General features: G+C 53.3%; 1 protein-coding gene across 2 annotated transcripts in view; it reads right to left on the bottom strand.

The window, feature by feature from the left end:
* BCR (BCR activator of RhoGEF and GTPase) overlaps positions 1 to 23,692 on the bottom strand; it is a 137,241-nt gene that overhangs the window by 55,737 nt on the left and 57,812 nt on the right. For both annotated transcript variants that reach the window (XM_063704630.1, XM_031005674.3), the window contains exons 2-4: positions 8,216 to 8,397; positions 1,162 to 1,266; positions 676 to 861 (exon numbers count right to left, since the gene is read on the bottom strand). In XM_063704630.1, the coding sequence (XP_063560700.1) occupies positions 676 to 861; positions 1,162 to 1,266; positions 8,216 to 8,397 (473 nt within the window). The remainder of the gene's footprint in view (positions 1 to 675; positions 862 to 1,161; positions 1,267 to 8,215; positions 8,398 to 23,692) is intronic.

The following is a 23,692-nucleotide window of genomic DNA, read 5'->3' as shown; positions in this document are numbered from 1 at the left end:
GTGTCTCGGTAGTCCAGAAGTGCTGGGGGAAGGGCTTTTAAGGAATCACACGCTCTTCACACTTAGAGGGGGGCCTGGCCTCTGGCCACACCTGCCCCTAGAGGACTTGTTTCCCAGCGGAGGAAGCCTGCTTCAGGGAAAGTGTGTGCACACAGGGTGTGATGGCGTGCACCTGTAGTCCCAGCCACACACAGGGTGTGGTGGCGTGAACCTATAGCCCCAGCTACGCGGAAGGCTGAGGCCGGAGGATGGCTTCAGTCAGGAGTTCTGGTGACCTCCCAGGAGTCGGGAACCACCAGTTTGCCTAAGAAGGAGTGAAACAGCCAAGGTTGGAAAGGAAGGAGGTCAAAACTCCCGTGCTGATGAGCAGTGGAATCGCGCCTGTGAATAGCCACTGCACTCCAGCCTGGACAATGTAGTCAGTCCCCATCTCTTTTTAAAAATACCTATCTAAATAAATATAAATTAAAAAAAAAAAAAAAAGGGCTGGGCATGGCGGCTCACGCCTGTAATCTCAGTACTTTGGGAGGCTGAGGCAGGTGGATCACTTGAGGTTAGGAGTTTGAGACCAGCCTGGCCAACATAGCAAAACCCTGTCTCTACTAAAAATGCAAAAAATTAGCTGGACGTGGTAGTACACGCCTGTAGTCCCAGCACCGGCCCTGGGTTACTCACCAGCTTCTGGAAGAGGTCGCCCACCCGCTGCTGGTGGCTCCACTGCTGCACGCGGGGGAAGAGCCCATCATAGAACTCCTTGTGGATCTCGTAGAGCTCAGGCACTTTGAAGAAGATGGTCTCAATCTGCTGACTCGTCAGCACTGGCTGAGAGGTGGTGGCAGCGGCTTTCAAAGGCTTCATGGGCTGGAAGAGGGCACAAGTGAGGTAGCACAGGTGAGAGGGGCTGCCATCCGTCAGGTGCATTGTATGGCAGTAGACAGTCATGGTTATCTGACATATGCACTTTTATTTTTAAATCACATAACAAATACAATTTTAAAACCAGCTTGGTTTGGCAACTCAGTCTTCCACTGGTATCCACTCCAGGGATGGCGAGCTGCACCCAGGCTCTGACAGCTGACCTGGGACTTAAGGGCAAAGAGGCTCCCCAACCCTGTCACCCTGCCCCATCCCGCCCTGCTCAGCTCCCTAAATCCTCCTCACCAGCAGCAGTGCCTCCAGGTGGCTCAGGTAAGTCTCCTCGCTAGCCAGGATTCCAGACAGGACCCATTTTCTCATCTCCAAGCCCTTTTCCAAGTCCAGCTCACTCTGCAGGAGAAATAGACAGAAATAAGCCCGGAAGGGTGGTAGGGGGATTCTTGCATCAGGGCCCTCTGAGAGAGGAGGGCCAGATTGTTGACCTCTGGACAAACCCCTGCCCCCACAAAGGCTCCACATGGAATTAAAGGGAGGCAGGGGACCCTCCGCACATACTAAGCCACACGCTCACAGTCACTGAGAATCCCGGGGAGGGGGGTCATCTGGCAACACCAGGGCCACCCTTATTCTTGCCATACCGTGAAACAGAGTTTGGTGCGGAGCAGGCTGGGCCAGGCCTCCCTCCACGCTTCTGCATGCAACCCAAGGGCAGCTGCCTGACACAGTCAGGGAAGGAGAAGGAGGCTCTGACCTGAGGGGGCGTCGGAGCCCACAGCATGGCCACCTGGCTCCTGCTGCAGCCAAACTCCACTCCCCACAGCTCACCTGGGGCCCGCCTCACCTGGATTCTCTGACTGCTGCTGCCACATGACCCTTCGATTGACGGGGCCCAGGCAGCACCGCCTTCTCCAGATGCCCTCCCTCCCAGCCACAAGGACTGCTACCACCTGCCCCAGAAGAACCCTGTCCCTGGGGCTCAAGGCCTGTGTCCCCTGACCCTGCTTTTTAGACCCCGACATCACCAGACTGGCAGGGACCCTCTTACATGTGGGCTATGACAAAGTCCCCCCTTCCCATTAGCATCCCTGCTGAAAGTTCAGGGAAGCTCTACTGTTTTTGTCTCCAAATGATGAAGCTGACACATTGTTGGATGTTGATGTAGGGGACAGAGCCCATGCCCCTGGAAGGCCACCTTCTAATCCTAGTTATGATAACATCTCCCCTCGCCACTCAAATTCATGTGGAAGCCCTAACCCCCAGTACCTTAGAACGTTACCGTATCTGAAGGCAGGGCCTTTAAGGTAAACTGAAGCCAAAAGGTTCCATATGTCCCATTCTTTTTTGTTTTTTTTTAGATGATGTCTCACTCTGTCGCTCAGGCTGGAGTGCTGTGGCACAGTCACAGCTTACTGCAGTCTTGAGAGCCCAGGCTCAAGTCATCCTCCCATCTGAGCCTCCCAAGTAGCTGGGACCTCATGCACCCACCACCTCGCTCTGCTAACTTAAACATTTTTGGGGGGTCCAGGCTCAATGTCTCACGCCTGTAATCCCAGCAGTTTGGGAGGCTGAGGCAGGCAGATCACCTGAGGTCAGGAGTTCGAGATCACCAGCCTGGCCAACATGGTGAAACCCCGTCTCTACTAAAAATACAAAAATTAGCTGGGTGTGGTGGCGGGCACCTATAATCCCCACTACTTGGGAGGCAGAGGCAGGAGAATTGCCTGAACACAGGAGGGGGAGGTTGCAGTGAGCCGAGACCATGCTGTGGCACTCCAGCCTGGGCAACAAGAGCGAAACTCCGTCTCAAAAAAAAAAAAAAAACAATTTTTTTTTTTGTAATAGAAACAAGGTCTTGTCATGTTGCCCAGGCTGGTCTCAAACTCCTGAGCTCAAGTGGTCCTTCCACCTCAGCCTCCCAGAGTGGTGGGATTACAGGCATGAGCCATGTTACCCCACCAGGACTGGGGTGCTTGTAAAAGAGGTCAGGACACAGACTCAAATGGAGGGAACATTATGTGAAGACACATAGAGAAGACAAGCCCAGGAGAGGGGCCCGAGAAGAAACCAACCCTGCCCACCCCTTGATCTTGGACTTCAGGCCTCCAGGACTAGGAGAAAATAAACTCCTGTTCTTTAAAGCCCCCCAGTCTGTGATGCTTTGTTACAACAGTCCCAGCAAAGGCACGACACCAAAGGCCACAGAAACCGCCACCGGACTTCCTGGCCACTCCCGCCTACTCCCTGGCCACTGGCAATGTTGGAGGCTGGCCATGCCCATGGCAGCACCTCAGTGCTCCACCGGGCTGAGGCTGTGCTCCCTTTATCCTGCCTGTGCTCAGTGGCCCTGCCTGCAGTCAGAGGAAAGTGTGTGGACGCGGGGGGTGGGGGTGGTGTCAGGTCCGGTGTCTGTGACAGCCCCGCCCACTTCTCCACTGGTTGCTGGGCTCACAGGCGTGGAACTGCGGCGGTGGTCCCTGATCACTCACTTTCCCACTTTTGGGGAAAATCACTGGCTGCGGGCAGGCTTCTCGTTGGCCCCGCTGACATCTAGGCCCGGAGGAGTCTCTGTCAGGGGCTGGGTGGCATCCTGTGCCTTGCAGGATTCTGTGCAGCATCCTGGCCTCTACCTACCGTATGTGAGTAACACCCTCTCCCCCAAGGTGTGGCAGCCACAATGTCTCCAGGCGCTGCCACACATGCCCTGGGAGCAGAATCAACTCCAGTGAGAACTGATGGGTTTTAGGAAGGATCTGACTGAGGTCAGCTCAGGCCTCATGGTATCTGTAGAACTTGGAATCAGGGTCCCAGCACAGCCCCTGCCTACTCCCAACCCTGCTGTCCTATTTCCCTGGCCCTCTAGGAGGGAGGCATGTCATGGTATAGACAGCAGGTTCAACACGAAGCGCCCAGGGCCTGGCCTGCCCCATGGTCTCAGGCAAATGCCCTCCGGCCCTGAGCCTCCACTGCCCGGGGAGGGAGCCCCACCCTGTGCCCCATTTGAGTCCCTGGGGCTTGGACCACACATCCTCACTTGCCCACTGGGACCATCTGAAAAGCCTTCCTGGGCCACCTTTTTGCCCTGGGAATCTCCTAAGTGTGTGCACACTTGTGTGAATGTATGCATGAGGTGTCAGCATGCCCGGGTGCCTGTGTATATGTGTGTATATATATGCATTTATACACACGTACGTGTGTGTGGGGGGGACAGCCATCAAGATCTGGGCTGAGAGCAGCTCCAAGGAAAAGGACACGCAGGTTCCATGCACACCTGTCCCCCCAGGGCTGGGTAGGCAGTGACTCCACGGGTGGGAGCCTCCAGGCCATGGCTGTGCCTGAGCTAGGAACTTCCCTGTCTAGCACAGTGCCCAGAACACCCAGGTGCTCAATTAAGATTCATTTAATAAATCAATGAGTGGATCTCAAAACACCTGGCTGTATCCTAGTGTTGGCTGCGTTTTTATGAATCTCTGAGGGCTCCTTCAGGGTCTCCATACTCTCACTTGGAGACAGTTGGGTCCAAGGAACCCAGGACTGTCAGCTGAGCCTGCCTTGGTGCCCTGAAATGCTACCCAAGTTCAGCAAGTCTGCTGCCCATGGTGCACATACACATAGGGTGGGGCGACCTATGACACCCCCTCTCTGCCCATCATGAATGGTGGAGTCTTTGGGGAAAGCACCCCAGCTGCCCCTGCAGGTGCCTCCTACTGTGTGCAGATGCCGCTCCCTGCTCCACAAGAGGAGAAGAGGTGAAGGGAATGGTGGGTCCCTTGGGCAGCGCCACCCATCCACCCAGCCTGCCAGCCGTGCTCATGTTCTAAGGACAATCTTGCTACTATGAGTACCAGGCGGCCTGTAAGGCCCAGGGAGGCTGCTAGGGCAGCAGGGCCCATGACGGCCCCACCCAGTGTGAGATGCTTGTGCCGGCGTGGGTGGGAGCACTGTGTCTCGTTCTGTCCACATGGTTTGGAAAGACAGGAGGAAAAACAGCGCAGGCAGGAAGGCAGAATCTGGCTCTCCCTCCCTGTTCTGAAGGGCAGGGCCGCTCAGGGAACATCTGGCTCAGGGCATGGACGGGGTGGGGTGGAGACAAGACTCAGGATGAGGCACTTCTCCTTAGACTAAGAATCTTCTAGAGTCCTGAATAGTGCTGATGGCATCAGACAGGGACGGCTCAGAAATCAGCCAAGTCCATGCAGAGAAAACGAGAGAGCAAAGGGCAGGGCCCGGCCTGGGGCTATTTATAACTCAGGGCTGTGCTTGTGCCAGTTATGGGAAAGGACGTGAATGCAGGGAGGGCCACAGAGGCAGGCAAGGAGGCTGGGGCGGGTAGGAAGCCAGAGGTAAAGGGAAATTGGAAAAAGAAGTCAGTGACGTGGAAGGAAGGCCCTCCTACCATGACCCTACCTAGGCGGGTACAAACACAAAACTTGAGGCTAAATAAAAGCCAATAAAGAACCCACAAAACAAACTGGGCTTGTGACAACCAAGCAGGAAAAGCCAACAGAGAACAGGTGAATAAAACTGTTGTCAGCTGGCTACCAGGCCGACGGGTGAACTGAGGGCGGGAGCTGGAACTGAGCTCCAGGACAGGGCAGAGTGCAAAGAGGCCCCTTCTAGTCCCTCCTCCTAGTCCCCCCAATCTGGGGGAGCCCAGTGGTGATCAGGGTGCAAAACCCTTACTGCGAGGGGCAGGCTGCTCTGGGCTGGGAGTGTGTAGCCAGCACAGCTGCTGGAGAAAGGACCCTCTTGCTGTGGGCAAGGGCAGGTTTTCATTAGCAACAGACTGGACATTGTCCTGCGGCCCAGCCGGCGAACACCCCAAGAACCTGGCCCTCATGGCATACCAGAGGGCAAGGGGCTGGCCTCTGTACAGGGTCCTGGGGCTGCAGGTTGTCGCAACAGGCCAGCCTGTGTGAATCCTTCCCACAGCACCCCGGGCAAGGGGGTGCCTGGCCTCTGTCCAGCCTCTGTCTACACTACGAGTGGGTATTCACAGAGAAGACCCGTGCCACAGGAGTCCACTGAGACCCCAAAAACTCAAGATCAGCATCTGGGACCAAATGAGGGGTGGGTGGCATGCAGGAGGAGAGGGATGAGCAGCCTGATGCCCATTTCCCACTGGATGGTCAGGATCAGGGTGCCTCTGGCCTCAAGATCACCATGCTCCCTGGGGGAAGTCAGGTGTCCTAGGAAGCGACAGCCATGTCTTCAAACCAAAGATCAGAAATGAAAGATGACATTTGCATGGCTTGTTGCATGGCTGGCAGGGAAACCAGGAAGTCAAGGCTACGCTTGTCTCCAGAGCAGTGAAGGGCACCCGTCCTGGGGCCCCAACCACTGGGAAGAGCACCAGAAGGTTTCTGGAAAGGAGCTACACAGTTCTCCTCCAATCAAATCCCCTCCTCTTCAGACCAGCTCTGTGCCAAGGGGCGTGCTTGGGATTGGAAACTCTGGACCTGACAGGCAGAGATGTGCAACCTCCTGCAGGATGTGCACCATGAGAAACATCTACAGCTCCTGTGAGGGCAGAAGCAGGGAGCAGGGGTCGGGGGACCAGGATCTGGAGTGGCTTCACAGAGGAGAAGCCCTGGACTGAAAGATGAAGGCTGTACTCCAAGTCAGAGCCAGGTGTGGGTGGGAGGCCCCCACCCCCGGACAGGGACTGGGGGACTGAGTGGGCAGATCAGCTTCCTTTCGGGGCCAGGAACTGCATCAAGGACTGGCTGGGTGCAGAGAGCCCTCAAGAATGATGGAAAGAAATTGCCTTTCTCAAGTTCAGCACTTAGCCTACCTGAACTTGGTCCTTCTTTGTACCAAACCACGCTCACAATGCAGCAAGAAAGGGGTGCACCAAGAAAGACAAGACAGTTGAGGGAGGGAAAGTGTGCCCACTGAAGAATCAGGAAGGCTTCAAACCCTGGAGCTGTGTGGCCCAAGCAAGTTACTTCACCTCTCTGAACCTCGGCCTCCTAGTCTGTAAAAAGCTGACACTCGATGTGGGATAGGAAGCTACCTAAGGCAGCAGCCTGTGTGTGCTGCACGGAGCAGGTACATGTTACCCACTGGCTTCCTCTCCCAGCCTCTCGGTTCAGAACGAGAAGCCTGCCCAGCACCAAGGCCTTCAGAAATCACAAAAGTATATACGTAAGCAGCAGTCCCAGGCCTGCAGCTAACATGTCAGCCCCAGAAAAAAGCAGCTCAGTGAGAAGATACACTTCTGGAGCTTCCTTACAGAAATGTGGAAAAGTCCATCTCTCTCTTGCTCTTTTTATTTTTTTATTACTATTTTTAAAGATAGGGTCTTGCTCTGTTGCCCAGGCTGGAGTGCAGTGGTGAGAATCACAGCTCACTGCAGTCTCGAGCTCCTGGACTCAAGCAATTCTCCCACCTCAGCCTCCTGAGTCGCTGGGATTATAGGTGTGAGCCACCATGCCAGGCTATGGTGGAAACCATCTAGAAATAAGCTAAGCAGAGTGCGGAAGGAATCTGTCATCAGGGACCAAAAAGACAAAAAGGAGCAACTGCCCTGGGGCAGTGATTTTCTCAGCCCAAGAAGTAAGGAACCCAAGAGGTCAAGTGGGGGGACATGCACCAATGGCAAGGGGTGAGCATCTGGGCCCCAGAGCATTGCTGAAGCAGCCCCCTGAGCTGTGGAACCAGCGAGAGGAATCAGAAGTTCATGCAGGGCCGGGCGGTCCAGCACCATCCAGCCTGCAACCAGCCCGGGCTACGTTCTCATGTGAGGGGGGCGTGGGTCCACTGCTTTCTTGGAGGGCATGGCAGAGCATCTACTGAATGTGCCGCTACTCACTAGCCATGAGACCTTGGGGAAGCCACCACTGGACTTCAGTTCCACATTTGTAAAGTGGAAGTGACAGAAAGGCCAAGAATTATTAATGAGGGTCAAGTGAAAACTCACAGGAAAGGCTCTGGTCACATGGATGGAGCCATCCTCAGCACACGCTTTGGTAAAAGGGAGCAAGAAGGCTATGAAGCAAAGGGACCCAAGCCCAGACACCACCTGGCTCAGGAGCGTTGCCGGCGCCACCACGCAGGTGTTGGTGGTGGCCTCTGGTGCTGACATTCTCAGCCTCAAGACCACATGCTGCCTACCTCCTCCATGCTCAGTTCAAAGCATCCCCCGATCTCCCTGATCAACACATCTGGCAGGCTGTCTGTGTACCACATGTAGAGATGAGGAAGGAGTTTTTGGTGACCCACTCGGCTTCCAAACCATTGGCTGCTCCACCACCTACCTGCTACATATCCCTGAGCATGGGGCTGCGCTTCAGGGAGCCTCACCTGGCCCTCCTGCCACACGTACACCATGGGGACTCACCGCTTTAGTGGACTCCAGGGCTCCCGAGACCAGCGCATCCCGGCTGCCCCTGCCCTTGCTGCTGAGGTGGGGCGATGAGGAGGGCGAGTCATCAATGTAGGGCAGCCCATCTTGGTGCCGGCGCTGCTCCTCTGCCCGGTCTGCAGCGCAGCCGTATCCAGGTGGTGTTCCGAACGAGCCATCTGTGTGTGCAAAGAAGCATCCTGTGTTAGAGACAGAGAAGGGAGCATCTATACTCAACCCGTCCCAGCAAGCACCCAGCTGACACCATCTCTGTCCCCAACAGGCATCTCACAACAACCTCGGGTATGCTGACGTCCCCTTCACAACTGACTGGTCAAAGACCACAAGGTGAGGGGGGATGAACATGAGCTCACTCCCCAGACAATACAAGGGGCTTTCTGAGATACGTCTGCCCCTGGCAGGGGGTTGTGACTTAAGAAATGTATATTTGATCTTTGCATATCCCACCCTCTACTTTCCTGGCACGCAGGTCCTAAAACCCTTGGAATCTCCAAAGTAATACATGTCTTTATGTGTGCTAGTAAATGACAGGTGGCTGGGGCTCCTGGATAGCCTCAGGAAGGGGGCTGGTTGCCGGGAGAACCAACCACATGATTAGAGAGTTGGCACCCCCAACTCTCTGGGGAAGACCCACAGTTGAAGGTTGAGTTGATCACCAATGGCCAGTGATGTAATCAATCATGCCTACACAATGAGGGCTGTCCAAAAGGCCAGGGTTAGGAGAGCTTCCAGGTTGCTGAAAATGTGGCAGTGCCCCGAGAGGGCATGGAAGCTCTGCACCCCTTCCCACAGACCTTCCTCTGTGCACCTCCTCCATCTGGCTGTTCCTGAGTTGTATCTTTGTATTAAAAACCAGTCAGCTAGTAAGTTATTTTCCTGAGTTCTCTGAGCCGTTCCAGCAAGTGATCAAACTCAAGGAGGGGGCTGTAGGAACCTCCAATTTACGGCCAATAGATAACCTGGACTTGCTACTGACACCTGACGTTAGGGGCAGTCTTCTGGAGCTGAGCCCTTAACAGTGGGATCTGATGCTAACTCCAGGTAGACAATGTCAGAACTGAGCTGAAATTGTAGGACACCCAGCTGGTGTCTGCAGAGAACTGCTTGGTGTGGGAAAAACCCCTACATTTGGTCACATAAGTGTTCTGCGTTGAGCTTGTGTACAGAGAAAATAGTTGGTTCTCCCCCATACAGGGGGGTTGGGTTGCTATAGAAAGAGGGACCCCGGCTGGGTGCAGTGGCTCATGCCTGTAATCCCAGCACTTTGGGAGGCCGAGGTGGGTGGATCACTTGAGGTCAGGAGTTCGAGACCAGCCTGGCCAATATGGTGAAACCCCATCTCTACTAAAACTATAAAAAATTAGGCGGGCATGGTGGCAGGTGCCTGTAATCCCAGCTACTCAGGAGGCTGAGGCAGGAGAATCGCTTGAACCTGGGAGGTGGAGGTTGCAGTGAGCCAAGATTGCACCACTGCACTCCAGCCTAGGTGACAGAGCAACACTCTGTCTCAAAAAAAAAAAAAAAAAAAAAAAAAAAGAAAAGAAAAAGGGAAACCCAAAATGTTACCGTTACCGTCTTGATGTCAGGAACGGTCCTTGCACCTTGCACACCTGCCCATGGGGTCTGATGGGGTGAGGAGCACAGGCCAGCATGCTGGCTGGGGTGCAAGTTCTGTCCACCATGAGCAGCGAGTCCTACCATGCTATTCCGATCCCAGCCCAGGGAACTGGGGCTACAGGTTCCCCCATCCCCCAGTCCGGCCCAGCTTCTGGCTGAGTCATAGACCACCTTCCAGCAGGTCTGTCAAAATCCCAGACCACCCTTACCCCAATGTGACTACCCGCAGGAGGACAGAGTGGCTTATCCTACAAGAGGCCCCCTGCCTGTTGGGACTATCTGGTTATATAGAGTAATTCATTCCTCCCAGAGGCACCTGGAGATAATCACTCCCTTCCTCCCAGGCTGAATGACAAAGCCCAACACGTGTTTCCAAGGCCTTAGCCATCTGGAGCTCCTCCATGGCCTGTTCTCAGCCTGAGTTTTCTAAGCCAGTGGACTCATCACGACCACTGTCAACCCACAAGGATCTTCTAGGCCAATCCATGGCTCATGTGAGGATCCCTTCTCCACTCCTTCCAAAGGGGGACTCTGAGACCCATGGCACTTCTGAGAGCTCACCCTGATGGGGTGACGTCACTCTCACCATGAGTCACCTGTAACCAGCCCTGCCCAAAGGTTACCAGCAGAGGTGACCTTGGTGTTCATTCAGGAGTTTACGACTGCCACCACACACACCCAGGCTGGGTGGGCACAGGGCTGCCCTCAGGCACTCAGAACAACTGACCCAGCAATCCTGAAGTGGAGACTGTTGTCAGTCCTTTCCACGTGGATGGCCGGGGAGAGCCGTGTGTCTGGAGTGATCTGCCACTAGCTGTGGGTGCAGGTGGCCGAAGTTCCGGCTTCCTTGCACACCTCTGCCTCTCCCTCTCCCAGGTTCTCCACTTCTCGTCCCACAGGACTCAGCACCCTCTAACAGGTGTCCCCAGCCCTGGCTGCACATCGGCAACACCTGGGAGGCTTTGAAAACGATTTCACTGGGATCCACACAGACCTGCCGAATCCGAAGCTATAGGGGCTTCCTGGGGGAATCTAGCTGGCAGCCAGGGCTTAGACCTGCTGAGCGACCCCAACCCGGTGTCTAGCATTGCCGGCTGCTGACCTGCAGCACTGTCCCAGGTGATTGCACACAACTACTGGCTGCAAAGTCCAGGCCGGGTTCTGTCTCTGTGCGTGTTGAAAGGAGAATTCCAGGAAGAGGCTGGGTCTGGGTTGAGCATAGCAGCCAAAGTAGGAAGACCCCAAGAGCAGGGGGCACCCACCAAGTCCCTCAACAAGTTGTATGGAGGAATCTGGTCTCCTTAATCCATGGGACATCGAGGGGGCTCCAGGTACCAAGATCGCTATGTTGGTTATTAACGCTCAGTTCCTTTGGCCTTTGGGTGGGGGAAGTGAGCTGTGGTGTAATCCCTCAGAAGCGAGACTCCTCTGGCCCTCCCCGTTGCTACATCTCTGTGAGTTAGTCCAGGTTACTGAGGCCGTCCATGCCTCGCCATTCTTGACTTCATTTATTAATTTTAACAGAGACGTTGACTTGCTAAGGTGCCTAGGCTAGTCTCCAACTCCTGGGCTCAAGCAATCCTCCTGCCTCAGCTTCCTTTTTTTAAAATCATGCATGTGAACTAGACAATCGATAAAGACCCTCTAGCTCTAAAATGCTACTGTCACTATTAGATGAAGGCCCTGCCATCCCCTTGGCCTCCTTTAACAACTTCCTCACCCTAGTCTCCCACCCCATGACCCTCCAGACTTGGCTTTTACATTAGCTTGGAATTGTCAGCGTCTACTAAATGTTCTAGCAGAGGTGTCCAAGTGCCCAAGGGAGAGAATACACTCATGGGTTCTTAGTTTTGTTTTTGGTCGGGCCAGCAAAGCCCTTTCCTCATCCCTCTTTTCCACTTATCACTAGAGAAAGAGACTCCTCCTGCCCCCGTACCAGGAATACCCAGTGGAAAAACCTCTCTGGGCCTCCTCACCCTTGGCAGGACTGAGGTTGATGGTCTCATCAGCCACATCCTTCCTGCAAAGCTTTATCCAAGGCAGAACCCAAACACTAGAAGGTAGAAGGTGGGGGCATGGAATCTGGCTGCTGCTCACCTGAACCAGGAATCAGACTAGGAGTGGGGCTGGGGAGAGGAAGTCCAGTGCAGACAGCCCAGGGTTGGTGTGGAAGAGGGAAGGCCTAGTGAAATCTGAAACCCTCTTCTCTCCAGGCAGTTTGCTTAGCAACCCAACCCCGGAACTCTGCAAATCTATTCTTTCATAAAAGGAAAAAGGGCAGCCAAAAAATAAAAATAATATAGCGAAAAGAATAACGCCTGGTTAGGTCCCAGTCAGCCCAGGCCCAGGTAGGTGCTGCGGTCACATCCCCTAGACCACACTGGTTCAAAAAAAAAAAAATCTTTCAAAAAATTAAACAGAATTACCACATGATCCAGCAATTCTACTCCTAGTTATGTACCCAAAATAACTGATTTTTTTTTTTTTGAGATGGAGTCTCACTCTGTCGCCTGGACACTGCTGGAGTACAATGGCGCGATCTTGGCTCACTGTAACCTCCGCCTCCGGGGTTCAAGTGATTCTCCTGCCTTGGCCTCCCGAGTAGCTGTGATTACAAGCGTGCGCCACCACACCCAGCTAATTTTCGTATTTTAAGTATAGATGGGGTTTCACCATGTTGCCCAGGCTGGTCTGGAACTCCTGACCTCAAGTAATCCACCAGCCTCAGTCTCCCAAAGTGCTGGGATGACAAGCATAAGCCACTGCGCCCAGCCTCTAAAAGAACTGAAAGCAGGAACTTGAAGACATATTTGCACACCCATATTCATCACAACATGGGAAGGAAGAGGTGGAAAGAACCCAATGTCCACTGACAGAAGAAGGGAGAAGCACAATGTAATGTATACATGCAATGGAACATCATTCAGCCTTAAAAAGGAAGGACATTTTGACACATGCAATCTCATGGATGAACCCTGATGTTCTGCTTAGTGGAATAAGCCAGACACAAAAGGACAAATATTGTTATGATTCCACTCATATGAGGTACCTACAGTAGTCAGATTCATAGAGACAGAAGGCGGAACGGTGGGCTCCCAGGAAATGCATGCAGAACTGAGCTCAGACCATCGGCCATGTGATGCCTGGGTGCAGCCAGGCAGGAGAGGCTCTCCCAGGCCAGATATGCCTAGAGAGACCCCAGATCCTCCATCAGTGGTGTGGCTGCCAGAGGTGTGGGGTTCCAGGAACCCAGCCCATGACCCACCCTCTGCCAACGTGCCCCAGGGTGAGATGGGAACAAGCCCTCAGGGGATCAGAGGTCATGCTCTGGGCCCTCCCTACCCAGAACAATGAGAGCGGCTGTAAAGGGCCCTCCGATCAACATGTACTGGAGTCAAGAGAAGAAAGGGGCACTGGGAGGAATTTGGGTGGAGGAGGCAGGAACTCCAGGGAGCACAAAGATCATCAGCAGAGTGGTCTCCATCCTTGTTTACACTGGCAGCCAAAGACTAGGCAGTATTTATTTACAAAGGTAAAAGCAGATCAAACATCCGGTGGCTCGGCCAGCTGTGGTGGAGAGGTTTTCACAGAGGCGGACATCAAACCCCCACCCTGTCATGGCTGCAGCTGTCCTCCTTCCCGGCTCCTGCCCTCCTCTTGGCCTCCCATCTTCTCCCAGGTCCTAGGCAGGCCATGGCAGCATGGTGCCAGCGACTTCTACAAACAGCAGCACACGTCTTTTGGAGGGATTGTCAGGCAGGCACTGTCCTCCAGAGAGGCTTGGAAAACCATGGCTGGGACAGAGGTTCGGGTCTCACTGAAGGGTGCAGAGTCCACAGTCGGAGCTGGCTCTGCACCCCACGCTCATCCATAGCCTGGAACCTTCCTACCACCATGCACCCACCAAGAGCAGACTCTACCCTCGAGAAGGGCTGTGGATCTTAGGGGCTCCGAAGCTGGCTATCGTAGCAGAACCTCAGGTAAGGTCAGGGAATATCCGTAGTGCTTCAGGGAGGTAAGTTCCTCTAACAGCAAAAAAGACCCAAATCTTTGAAGCAGTGGGCAAAAAAAAACCTGCCACCCTTTACGGGGCACTTCCTCTAGGTCACATATGGTGCTGAAAACCCACGTATCATCTCTTGGAATACGCACCTGAGTGGGCATGAACTTTTAGATTGCTATTTTTCAGACAGGAAAAACTGAGTCTCGGGCAGAGCTTGACTGTGCCCAGCTGCACCTGTGTGACCTGCCTGCTGGGTCAACTTTCATTCCAAAGAGAAGGCATTTCTAAGATGTGGCATTGATAACCTTACGACTTAGCAACTCCCCTCCTAGGTGTATAATCAAAACAATTGAAAACTAGTGTTCAAATAAAAACTTGTACCAGAATGTTCACAGAAGCATTATTCACAAGAGGTAGAAACAATCCAAATGTCCATCAGATTCAATGGAATAGCATTGCTCACCATAGTCTCGAACTCCTGGGCTCACGTGATCTCCTGCCTGAGCCCCCTAAGTAACTGGCATTACAGGTGTGTGCCATTATGTCCAGCTAAAATAATTTTTTTTTTCTTTTTGTAGAGACAGGGGTCTCGCTATGTTGCCTAGGCTGGTCTTGAACTCCTGGCTTCAAGTGGTCCTCTCGCCTAGGCCTCCCAAAGTGCTGGGATTGCAGGTGTGAGCCACTACACCCGGCCTCTGCCTTCAAAGGGAAGGAAATTCTGTCACATGCTACAACACGGATGAACCTTGAAAACATGATGCTATGGGAAATATGCCAGTCACAAAGTGCCACATGTTGTATGACTCCATTGATATTAAATCCCCAGAATATGTAAACCCATAAAAACAGAAAGGAGGTCGGTGACTGCTTAACGGGCAGGGGTTTCCTTCTGGGGTGACAAAAATGTTTCGGAACTAAACGGAGATGGTGGTTGCACAACACTGTGAAGGCACTAAAAGCCACAGAATTGTTCGCTTTAAAATGATTCATTTTATGTTATGTGAATTTTACCTCAATTTTTTTTTTTTTTTTTTTAAGGCTGACCTGTTTTCCTCTCCTAAGCAGGGAACCCGGAACATAATTCCACTGTTTCCCGAGGGCTGAGAGTATCCTTCCGGATGGACGTCAGTACCACCTGGCCATAACCTCAGGCCACCCACAGGCAGTGAGTGCTTTCGGAGATGTGTGGTTGGTTCTGGTGGTTTTTCTACTTTCTCCTCCTCTGCCAGGCTGGCAGCTGCCCCTTGTTGCATCCACACCAAGTGCCTCAAAATTCTTTATAAATGAGACGTGCCCCATCCAGTTAGCCACCGCACCCTGGCTAAAGGCCTGACACCAGGGTCCTTGGTTCTGTGGTGGAAGGGTACACAGAGAGCACCCCAGGATCCTGTGGCCTCCCAGCCCTCATGCCGTACCCCAACAATGACATCACCAGGCCAGCACCCAAGAATGGAAAACCACAGCTGCCTGGGTAGAGAGAGGTCAGGGTCATGAATCAGCGTATGCCACAGAGAAAGCCACCAGGCTAGCCAAGGCCCCCCATAGGCTGGAAAATGTCAGTCGGGAAGGGCCTGAGCCTGTCCTGCTCCCTGATGCCTTGGCTCCCCAGGCAACCCTAGACACCACAAATGAGAAACAGGTATTTACAACTCTGAGCTTTCTTGGAGGAGAAAGTCCAACCCACACAACCAGCCCTGACAGCTCTGCCTGCTTGAAGGCTGAGCTGGTTGGAGACTGAATCACCAGAAGGTCAACTTTGCTGGCGATTTTCTGGGGGCACCAGTCAGCTGTTTTCTTCCACAAGCCGAGTGTGCCTCAGTGTGGGCAGAGGAGAACCCCCTCTCCTCTCCATCAGGATCCAGAACACTGTTAAAGGACCATCCCCTGTCTCCAAGGACCCACCTGTGCCTAAGGCTCCCAGTCATTCCCGGAGGCAATAATAATTTGATGATCTAGGCTTCAGGTTGGGGGCCGGCTGGTGCAGGGGCAGGGCAGAGGCTGAAACCCCAGCTGGGAAGAGGCAGCAGCCCTCCGCCCCAGGATGATACAGTTATTATTCCTCAGCAGCACCTGGGCTTTTTAGGACTCTGGGGCTCAGAAAGACTTCCTGGAGACCCTGAAGGTTTAGCCCCAGACAAATGTACTTACTGAGTACCTAATACGTGCAGGACACTGTGCTGGCTATGGAATGGTGAGCACCGCACACCCAGCCCCTGCCCACGGGAGCCAGCGGAATCCATGGAGTCACATGACGTGGGCATCACAGCAACCACGACAAGGCCACGGGAGAGAGGCAGGTGGCACCGGAGCACATGCAGGAGGGAGGAAGACAGACCCAGGAAGGACAGCAGGGCCTCTCCCTGAGGAAATGACCACGGAGCCAGGACCTAACGGAGGAGAGGGAGGCAGACACTGGCTCCCCTGAGGACACCAAGGTGAGAAGCCCACTGTAGTGGGCCCCCAAAGGAACAGATTCTATCCTAACCCTAGAATCTGCGAATGCGACCTTACCTGGAAAGAGTCTTTTTGCAGATGTAATGAAGTTAAAGGCTTTGAGATGAGATCACCCTAGATTGTCCAATTACTACTACTATGATGTGTTTCTATTCCCCCAGAACTCTCCTGACAACACACGTGTGGGTTTTCTCCTTTCACCAGGCAATCCTCCCAGTCTCTGGACACCAGCCGGGTGTCCTATAATTTAATTCCATTCTGCCAGTAAGTATGTGGAATAAGTGTCAGACTTCACAGGTTAAGGGCTCAGTACCACAAGACTGTTCCCACTTAACGCACTGGGGGAAAGTCTGGGCCACCTGTACTTCTGACCTACTGACTCTAAAGCTCGGAGTGGAGGTGGGGTGTTCCCACAACCCTCTCCTCAGGTTCAATAATTTGCTAGAGCCAGGCACGGTGGCTCATGCCTGTAATCCCAGCAACTTTGGGAGGCTGAGGCAGCGGATCACAAGGTCAGGAGTTCAAGACCAGTCTGGCCAATATGATGAAATCCCGTCTCTACTAAAAACACAAAAATTAGCTGGGCGTGGTGGCAGGCGCCTATAGTCCCAGCTACTCGGGAGGCTAAGGCAAGAGAATCGTTTGAACCCGGGAGGTTGCAGTGAGCCGAGATCTCGCCACTGCACTCCAGCCTGGGCAACAGAGCGAGGCTCCATCTTAAAAAAAAAAAAAAAATTGCTAGAACAGCTCACAGAATTCAGGAAAACCTTTTACTCACATTTACCAGTTTATTGTAAAGGATACCACTCACGAAAGCCAAACGGAAGAGGGCTGGGTAACAGGGTGTGTATTGTGGGGGAGCTTCCATGGCCTCTTGGGGCACTGCCCTCCCAGCACCTTCATGTGTTCACCAACGTGAAAGCTCTCTGAACCTCACTGTGTAGTGTTTTCATGGAGGTTCCACTAGGTAGGCAAGACTAAATCATTGGCCACTGATGATCAGTTCAGCCGAGATCAGGCTGGCATGGCTGTAGACACGGGTGATCAATTCAATCTCCACCCCTCTCCCCATCCCCAGAGTTCAGGGGTGGAGCTAAAGTTCCAACCCTCTAATCACGTGGCTGGTTCCTCTGGCAACCAGCCCGTCCCACAGCTATCTAGGGGCCCCTCAAGCATCACCTCATTAGCATAACCTCAGGTCCCACAGAAAAGAGCTTGTATGAATAACAAAAGATGCTCCTATCACCCCATCGTTCAGGAAATTACAATGATTTTAGGAGCTTGTGCCAGAAACCAGAAGGAAGACCACATACAGGTTTCTTATATCACAATATCACACTGATGGACCCTAAATCCAATGACAAATATCTTTAAAGAGACAGAAGACACAGGCATACAGGAGGCCATTTGAAGGCGGAGGCAGGGACTGGAGAGATGCTGTCACCAGGCCGAGGAATGCTGGGGGCCATCAGATGCTGGGAACAGAAAGGAAGGATCCTCCCCTAGAGCCTCCAGAGACAGCCTGGCCCTGCTGACACCTTGATGTGGGACTTCAGTCTTCAGAACTGGGAGAGAATGAATGTTTGTTGTTGTAAGCCACTAAGCTTGTGGCATTCTGTTAAGGAAGCCACAGGACACTAAGACATGGCCTGAACTCGGTGCCATGGAGTCTGAGGACAGAGATAACCCAGCCCCCAGGAGAGGGCTGGAAGGGCTTTGGAGGGGCAGAGTCTGTGAGAGAGAAGAATGCGACCAACAGAGCCTTCAACCAGCAGGGGCAGGGAGCTGCAAAGATGCCCCATGGAGGGATTCAGGCTGACTCAGCTGCCAGCTTTCCTGGGGCTTACAAATGCAGAAAGGCTGGGAAAGAGTGAAGGACGCGCCATCCCAAAATACACCGGATGGCTACACTGACTTCGAGCTGTAGCTTCAGAAAGGGCTAGCTGAGACCTGTTTCTTGCTATACTCAGCAAGCCATAAAGATTCCTCTGGAAGGGGTGTCTTCCTTGAACCAGGGGAGAAAATAGCCCTTATCACCTGAGATGGAATTGGGGGCTGCAGTGGGCCTGAATAAATATGCTTTAACAAAGTAACCCTTATCTTCCACCAGGTTTACACCCCTCATATATCTCCCAGTGACTCCTCAAGAATTTACTGCCCCTAGCCAGATCCCCCTTGTCCTGCCACTTCTCAAACTTATTGTTCTTTATCGAAAAAGGATAAAGCATTTTGCTTCGGCCACTTGTCTGGACTTGACTCTGGTGAAGTTTCCCATGCACCTGTAAAACTAATGACATTTGTGTGCTTTTCTCTTGTTGATCTACCTGGTGTCAGTTTGGTTTCTAGATCCAGCCAGAGGCCACTAAGAGCTAAGGGGGGCTGGAAGTCGTCTCTGGGAAAGGGGGTACAGCTGGGAAAGGGGATACAGGCTGGCAGTGAGAGGAGAGAGAGGAAGAGGGTGATTTTGTGGGGAGCCTCAGGCTTCAGGCCAAGGACTTGGGCTCGATTTAGGAGGTGTCTGGGTCTGGAACAAGAGGGGAGCCTAGAGGCCGCAGGGAGACAGGTGACGTTCTGGCAGCACATCTGAGTGTGGCACTGGAGGTGGGGCAGGGCTGGGGGCTTCTGCGATGGTCACTCCAGGTAGGCCTGGTGTTGGTAGAAAAACGCAGGCAGGGGCACTGACGCACAGTGAGCCTGGGTCTGGCTAAGAGGACAGAGGCAAAAGGAGGAAGAGCAGAGGGGACGCTGAGCTTCTAGTCCCTGAGGTATAGACCTGGCAGCAGGGAACTGACCAGAAAAGTCCCTGGGAAGAGGGTGGGAAAGGGCAAGACAGGGAAGGTGGGCAGTGCCCTTCAAAGGAGGATGGCGTGGGAACAGTGCCCTGGTGTGGGAGCAGCATGGGGAGTGAGGTCTGAAAGTGACTGGAGGGAGTCCCTCCACACCAGCAAAGGTGCTCAGCCAGGATGCGGGCCATGGCTGCTGCACACCTGCGGGTCCTCCCTTCTCACTCACTGCCCCTCCAAAGACGAAATACAGAGGGTGGGTCGGGGGGGGGGAATGGCAGGAAGAGGGACTTCCCCCTGCTGGCGGTCACCACCCTGAGCCCGGGGCCAGGGCCCAGCCACGGGCAGACACCCAGCAAGCCTGGGAGGGCAGGCAAACTACCTTCTTCCCCCATCTCGGTCTTGGGCTGCCCCCCTTCTGAAGGATGCCTGGGGCAGGTTAGGAGAGGAGGTGCACATTCACCACATTCCCAGCAGCGCCATCCACAATGGCCAAGAGGTGGCAGCAACCCCAGCATCCATCAGTGCATGAGTGGAAAACCAGAACGTGCTACATACATGTAAAGGAGTATTGTTCAGCCTCAAAAAGGAAGGAAACTCTGACACACGCTGACTGAGATAGGCCTTGAGGACATTATGCTAAGTGAAATCAGCCAGGCACAAACAAACAAATACCGTAAGATTCCACGTATATGAGGTTCCTAGAGTAGTCAAATTCATAGAGACAGAAAGTAGAACGGGGGCTGTGAGGTGCTGGACAGGAGGGGAGGAGGGAGTTAGCGTTTAGTGGAGTTTCAGCGTGGAGAATATGAAAAAGTTCTGGAGATGGACAGTAGTGACAGGTGTATGACAATGTGGATGTGCTGAATACCACTGAACCGCACACTTAAAAATGGCTAAAACAGTACATGTTATGTATATTTTCTTTTTTTTTTTTTTTGAGACAGTCTCGCTCTGTCACCCAGGCTGGAGTGCAAGTGCACTATCTCAGCTCACTGCAAGCTCCGCCTCCTGGGTTCACGCCATTCTCCTGCCTCAGCCTCCCGAGTAGCTGGAACTACAGGCGCCCGCCACCACGCCCGGCTGATTTTTTGTATTTTTAGTAGAGACGGGGTCTCACCGTGTTAGTCAGGATGGTCTCGATCTCCTGACCTCGTGATCCACCTGCCTCAGCCTCCCAAAGTGCTGGGATTACAGGCGCGAGCCACCGCGCCCGGCCTATGTATATTTTCTCACACACACACACACACACACACACACACACACACACACACACACACACACACACACACACACATGATCAGCCAGGCTCTGAAATTTAAAACAAAAGAAAAGAAGTACAGTTTTAGGGGCTAAATTGTGTTCCCTCCTAAATTCATATGCTGAAGTCCTAACCTCAAAATTTATTTGAAAATAGGGTCTTCATCAAGTTAAAATGAGGTCATTAGGTTAGGTCCTAATCCAATATGACTGTGTCCTTTAAAAAACAGGTGGCCTGGCGTGGTGGCTCATGCTTGTAATCCCAGCACTTTGGGAGGCAGGATCACTTCAGGCCAGGAGTTCGAGACTAGCCTGGACAACATAACAACAATGTGTCTCTACAAAAAAATATAAAAATTAGCTGGGTATGGTGGTCAAGTGTAGTTTTCAGCTACTTGGGAGGCTGAGGTGGGAGGATCACTTGAGCCCAGGAGGCTGAGGCTACAGTGAGCTATGATTGCGCCACTGCACTGCAGCCTGGGACTGGAGCCAGAGGGAGACGCTGTCTCTTAAAAAAAAGTGGGGGTGGGTGGGTGGAATTTGGATACAGACTGGCATATGGGGAGAATGTCATGTGAACTTGAAGACTGCCACCTATAAGGATCCAACCCGGCCAACATCTCAATCTCATATTTCCAGTTGTCAGAACTGTGAGATGATAAATTTCTATGATTTGGGCTGCACAGTTTGTGGTTCTTTGTTACGCAGCCATAACATACGAGAATGAAGTCATTGTGGAGCTCAGACACCAGCACTGAGGAGCTGCCCACATGCCAGGAGTGCCCACAACACCCATATCACTGCCACATTCCAGACTCAGAGTGGCAGACAGAGGGGAAGAGCAGACACCAAGGCCCACAAGATCAGAGTAGGAGGCAGCCCAGGGCCTTGCCCCCTTCAGCCACACAATGTATCCGTGCTCTCTTGGGCTCTCCTCTTCCAGTGCCAGGCACCTGCTCAGAAGCTAAATTATTACAGATTGACCCCAGACTCTCCTGCTAGAGAACAGACCAGAGCCACCTGAGTATCCTGTGCTTGTACAAATCAGAATAGAAACCCAGTCACGTTCTGAATGTCCTGCACAACACTGCCAGCCAACCAGCCCCTCCTGAAGCTGCGCTCCTTCCTGAGCACAGCCCCTGCACTTTCAGACTCTCCTTCCCACACAGGGCCTGAGGGGCTTTGCTTTCCTCCCCTCATCCAAGCTGACAGGTGGGCTTCCATGCAGATAAGGAAACTGAGGTACTAAAGCGACAAGCTGGGCAGGACCAGAAGAGCCCAACGCTGGAGACAGACTGAGAAGGTGCCTATGAACCCTGCTGGGACCACACATGATTCCATAGCCTGGGTTCTTTCTGTTGAGAAAAAGAAGGAAATAGCCCAGAGGAGAGTTTGAGGCCTGACCCGACCCGACAGAGGACAGTTTGAGACTCGAACCAACCCCGCCACCTGCCCCCCACCCCCCTTGCAAGCTGCAAGCCACATACACACACAAAAACCACTCGTGTTCCCACCGGCCCTGGAGGGGTATAGCCCTGGGTCAGTCCTGGGGGTAGTCTGTAATTCCCACCCCCGGCCTAATCCTGGTTCACCCTGATCTATAGTGCTCCTGGAAGGCTTATGGGGTTGTGGATGCACAGGTGTTCAGGATGCCAGCCTGAGTCAGCGCCAGGGGTACAACATGCAGAAATGGCAACAGGTACGGGCCAGAAGTGCTGCCTCGAATCCCCAGGCCTCTGCAAGGGAGCCATCAGTACCCCATTTTACAGATGAAGGTTGAAGGTTTGGATGTGGAACCAACATACCCTGAGCTCCACAGCTAAGAAGGAGGATCCCCAACTTCAGGTATCCTGGGGGGCTGAACTAGGGGTGACTTGGGGCAGGGGAGTGATGTTTTGTATTCTCCACCAGAATTTAAGATGTTCCAGGTGTGGGCAGATGTCAAAAGCCTGAGGAACAGACCGGGAGGTGGCACGGTCTCCAAGTCTAAACTCAAATGGATTTTACCCCGGAAAATCTGTGCACATGAATTATGTGGCCAGGAACTCTTCCATTCTTAAACAAGTATTTGGAAAAGGAAATATAATTCCCTCTGTTCCCAGCTTCCCCCACCCTACCTCCAAGGCCTTCTTCAATCATCCCCCTTAAAAAACAAGATGATAAACCAACCAGGATGACCGGGATGACCAGAGGGCCCAGGGGCCTGCAGATGAAACTCCTCGTTTCATCTCTCAATGTTCCCACCAATGAAATGGGGATAATGACACTCTCCACCCACGCTCCCTGCGAGGTGTCAAGCAGGCCCCATCAGAGGGAGGAAACAGCACTGAGAAGCATAAGCCTCACTTATCATAATTACCGGAAGCCTCACCTATTCACGCACTCCCACCTGCAACATTTAGCAGCACACTCTTTTGCTCCTTTCCAGAAAACCTTATGACCTCCTCTGGCTTCTGGGGGATGCAGTGTGAGGCTGAGGGCTCCACTTCAGGAAATTTGGCAGAGCCGTGTATCTGCTCAGGCCACTGCAGGTCAGCGGGTGACCCTAGCATGGCAATCTGGTCCGTCTCGTCCACTACAAAGGCCAGCCAGGGCTCTGGAAGCCGGCCTTCACGCCGCCCATCTCAGCAGCCCAAAGCTGACCCACTGCAAAGGCCACCGCCCTGACGTCCACATTTCTCTTCTCCAGCAAAAATCAGGCCAGAGCAGAGCTTTCCTCACTCCCCTGGGGCTGCAAACTCTGCAGGCCACAGAAAACAGCTGAGGAACGAGCCAGAAAACCAGCCGGCAAGGATCTCTCTGTCCAGATGCGAGAGAGAGGACCCAGCTCTTGACCTGAAACTCGAAACTGTCATGTGGGAATTACCACCCACAGTGATAATCCCAGCTGTCATTGTGGGTGTGACAACCTGGTCCAGATCCCACCTGTTACTCCCAATTGGCCAGGCTCGGGAACCAGGCCCAGCTCCTATCCTGCTTCCCCAGGGGGCCGTGGGAGGAGGTGAGATTCACACGCCCAGCCTGCCTCCATGAGCACAGCTGCTAGACACCCGCTCCGGGAGCCAACTCAGCCACCTGCCAGCCCAGCCAAATGAGCAGATCCTGATGAGGACTGTGGTATGCTGCACTCTGAAAGCACCTCCTGGGAAAAGTGAGTTCTGCAGAGATTCAACTCACAAACAGGGGCAGCGTGGATATATCACCATGCCACTGCAGACACGCCAGGAAAAGGCCTTCCTTCAAGAACTCCACGATCCTGGGAGAACCGTGGCAACCGGAAAGACTCTCAGAGGTATCTGACGCCGGTTCTGAGCCTGGCACTTCTTCTGGAAAATC

Source organism: Gorilla gorilla, chromosome 23 (genome assembly GCF_029281585.2).
Source record: "Gorilla gorilla gorilla isolate KB3781 chromosome 23, NHGRI_mGorGor1-v2.1_pri, whole genome shotgun sequence".
Classification (NCBI taxonomy): Eukaryota; Metazoa; Chordata; class Mammalia; order Primates; family Hominidae; genus Gorilla; species Gorilla gorilla.
Note: the sequence above shows the minus strand (reverse complement) of the source record. Positions and strands in the feature narration are given on the sequence as shown.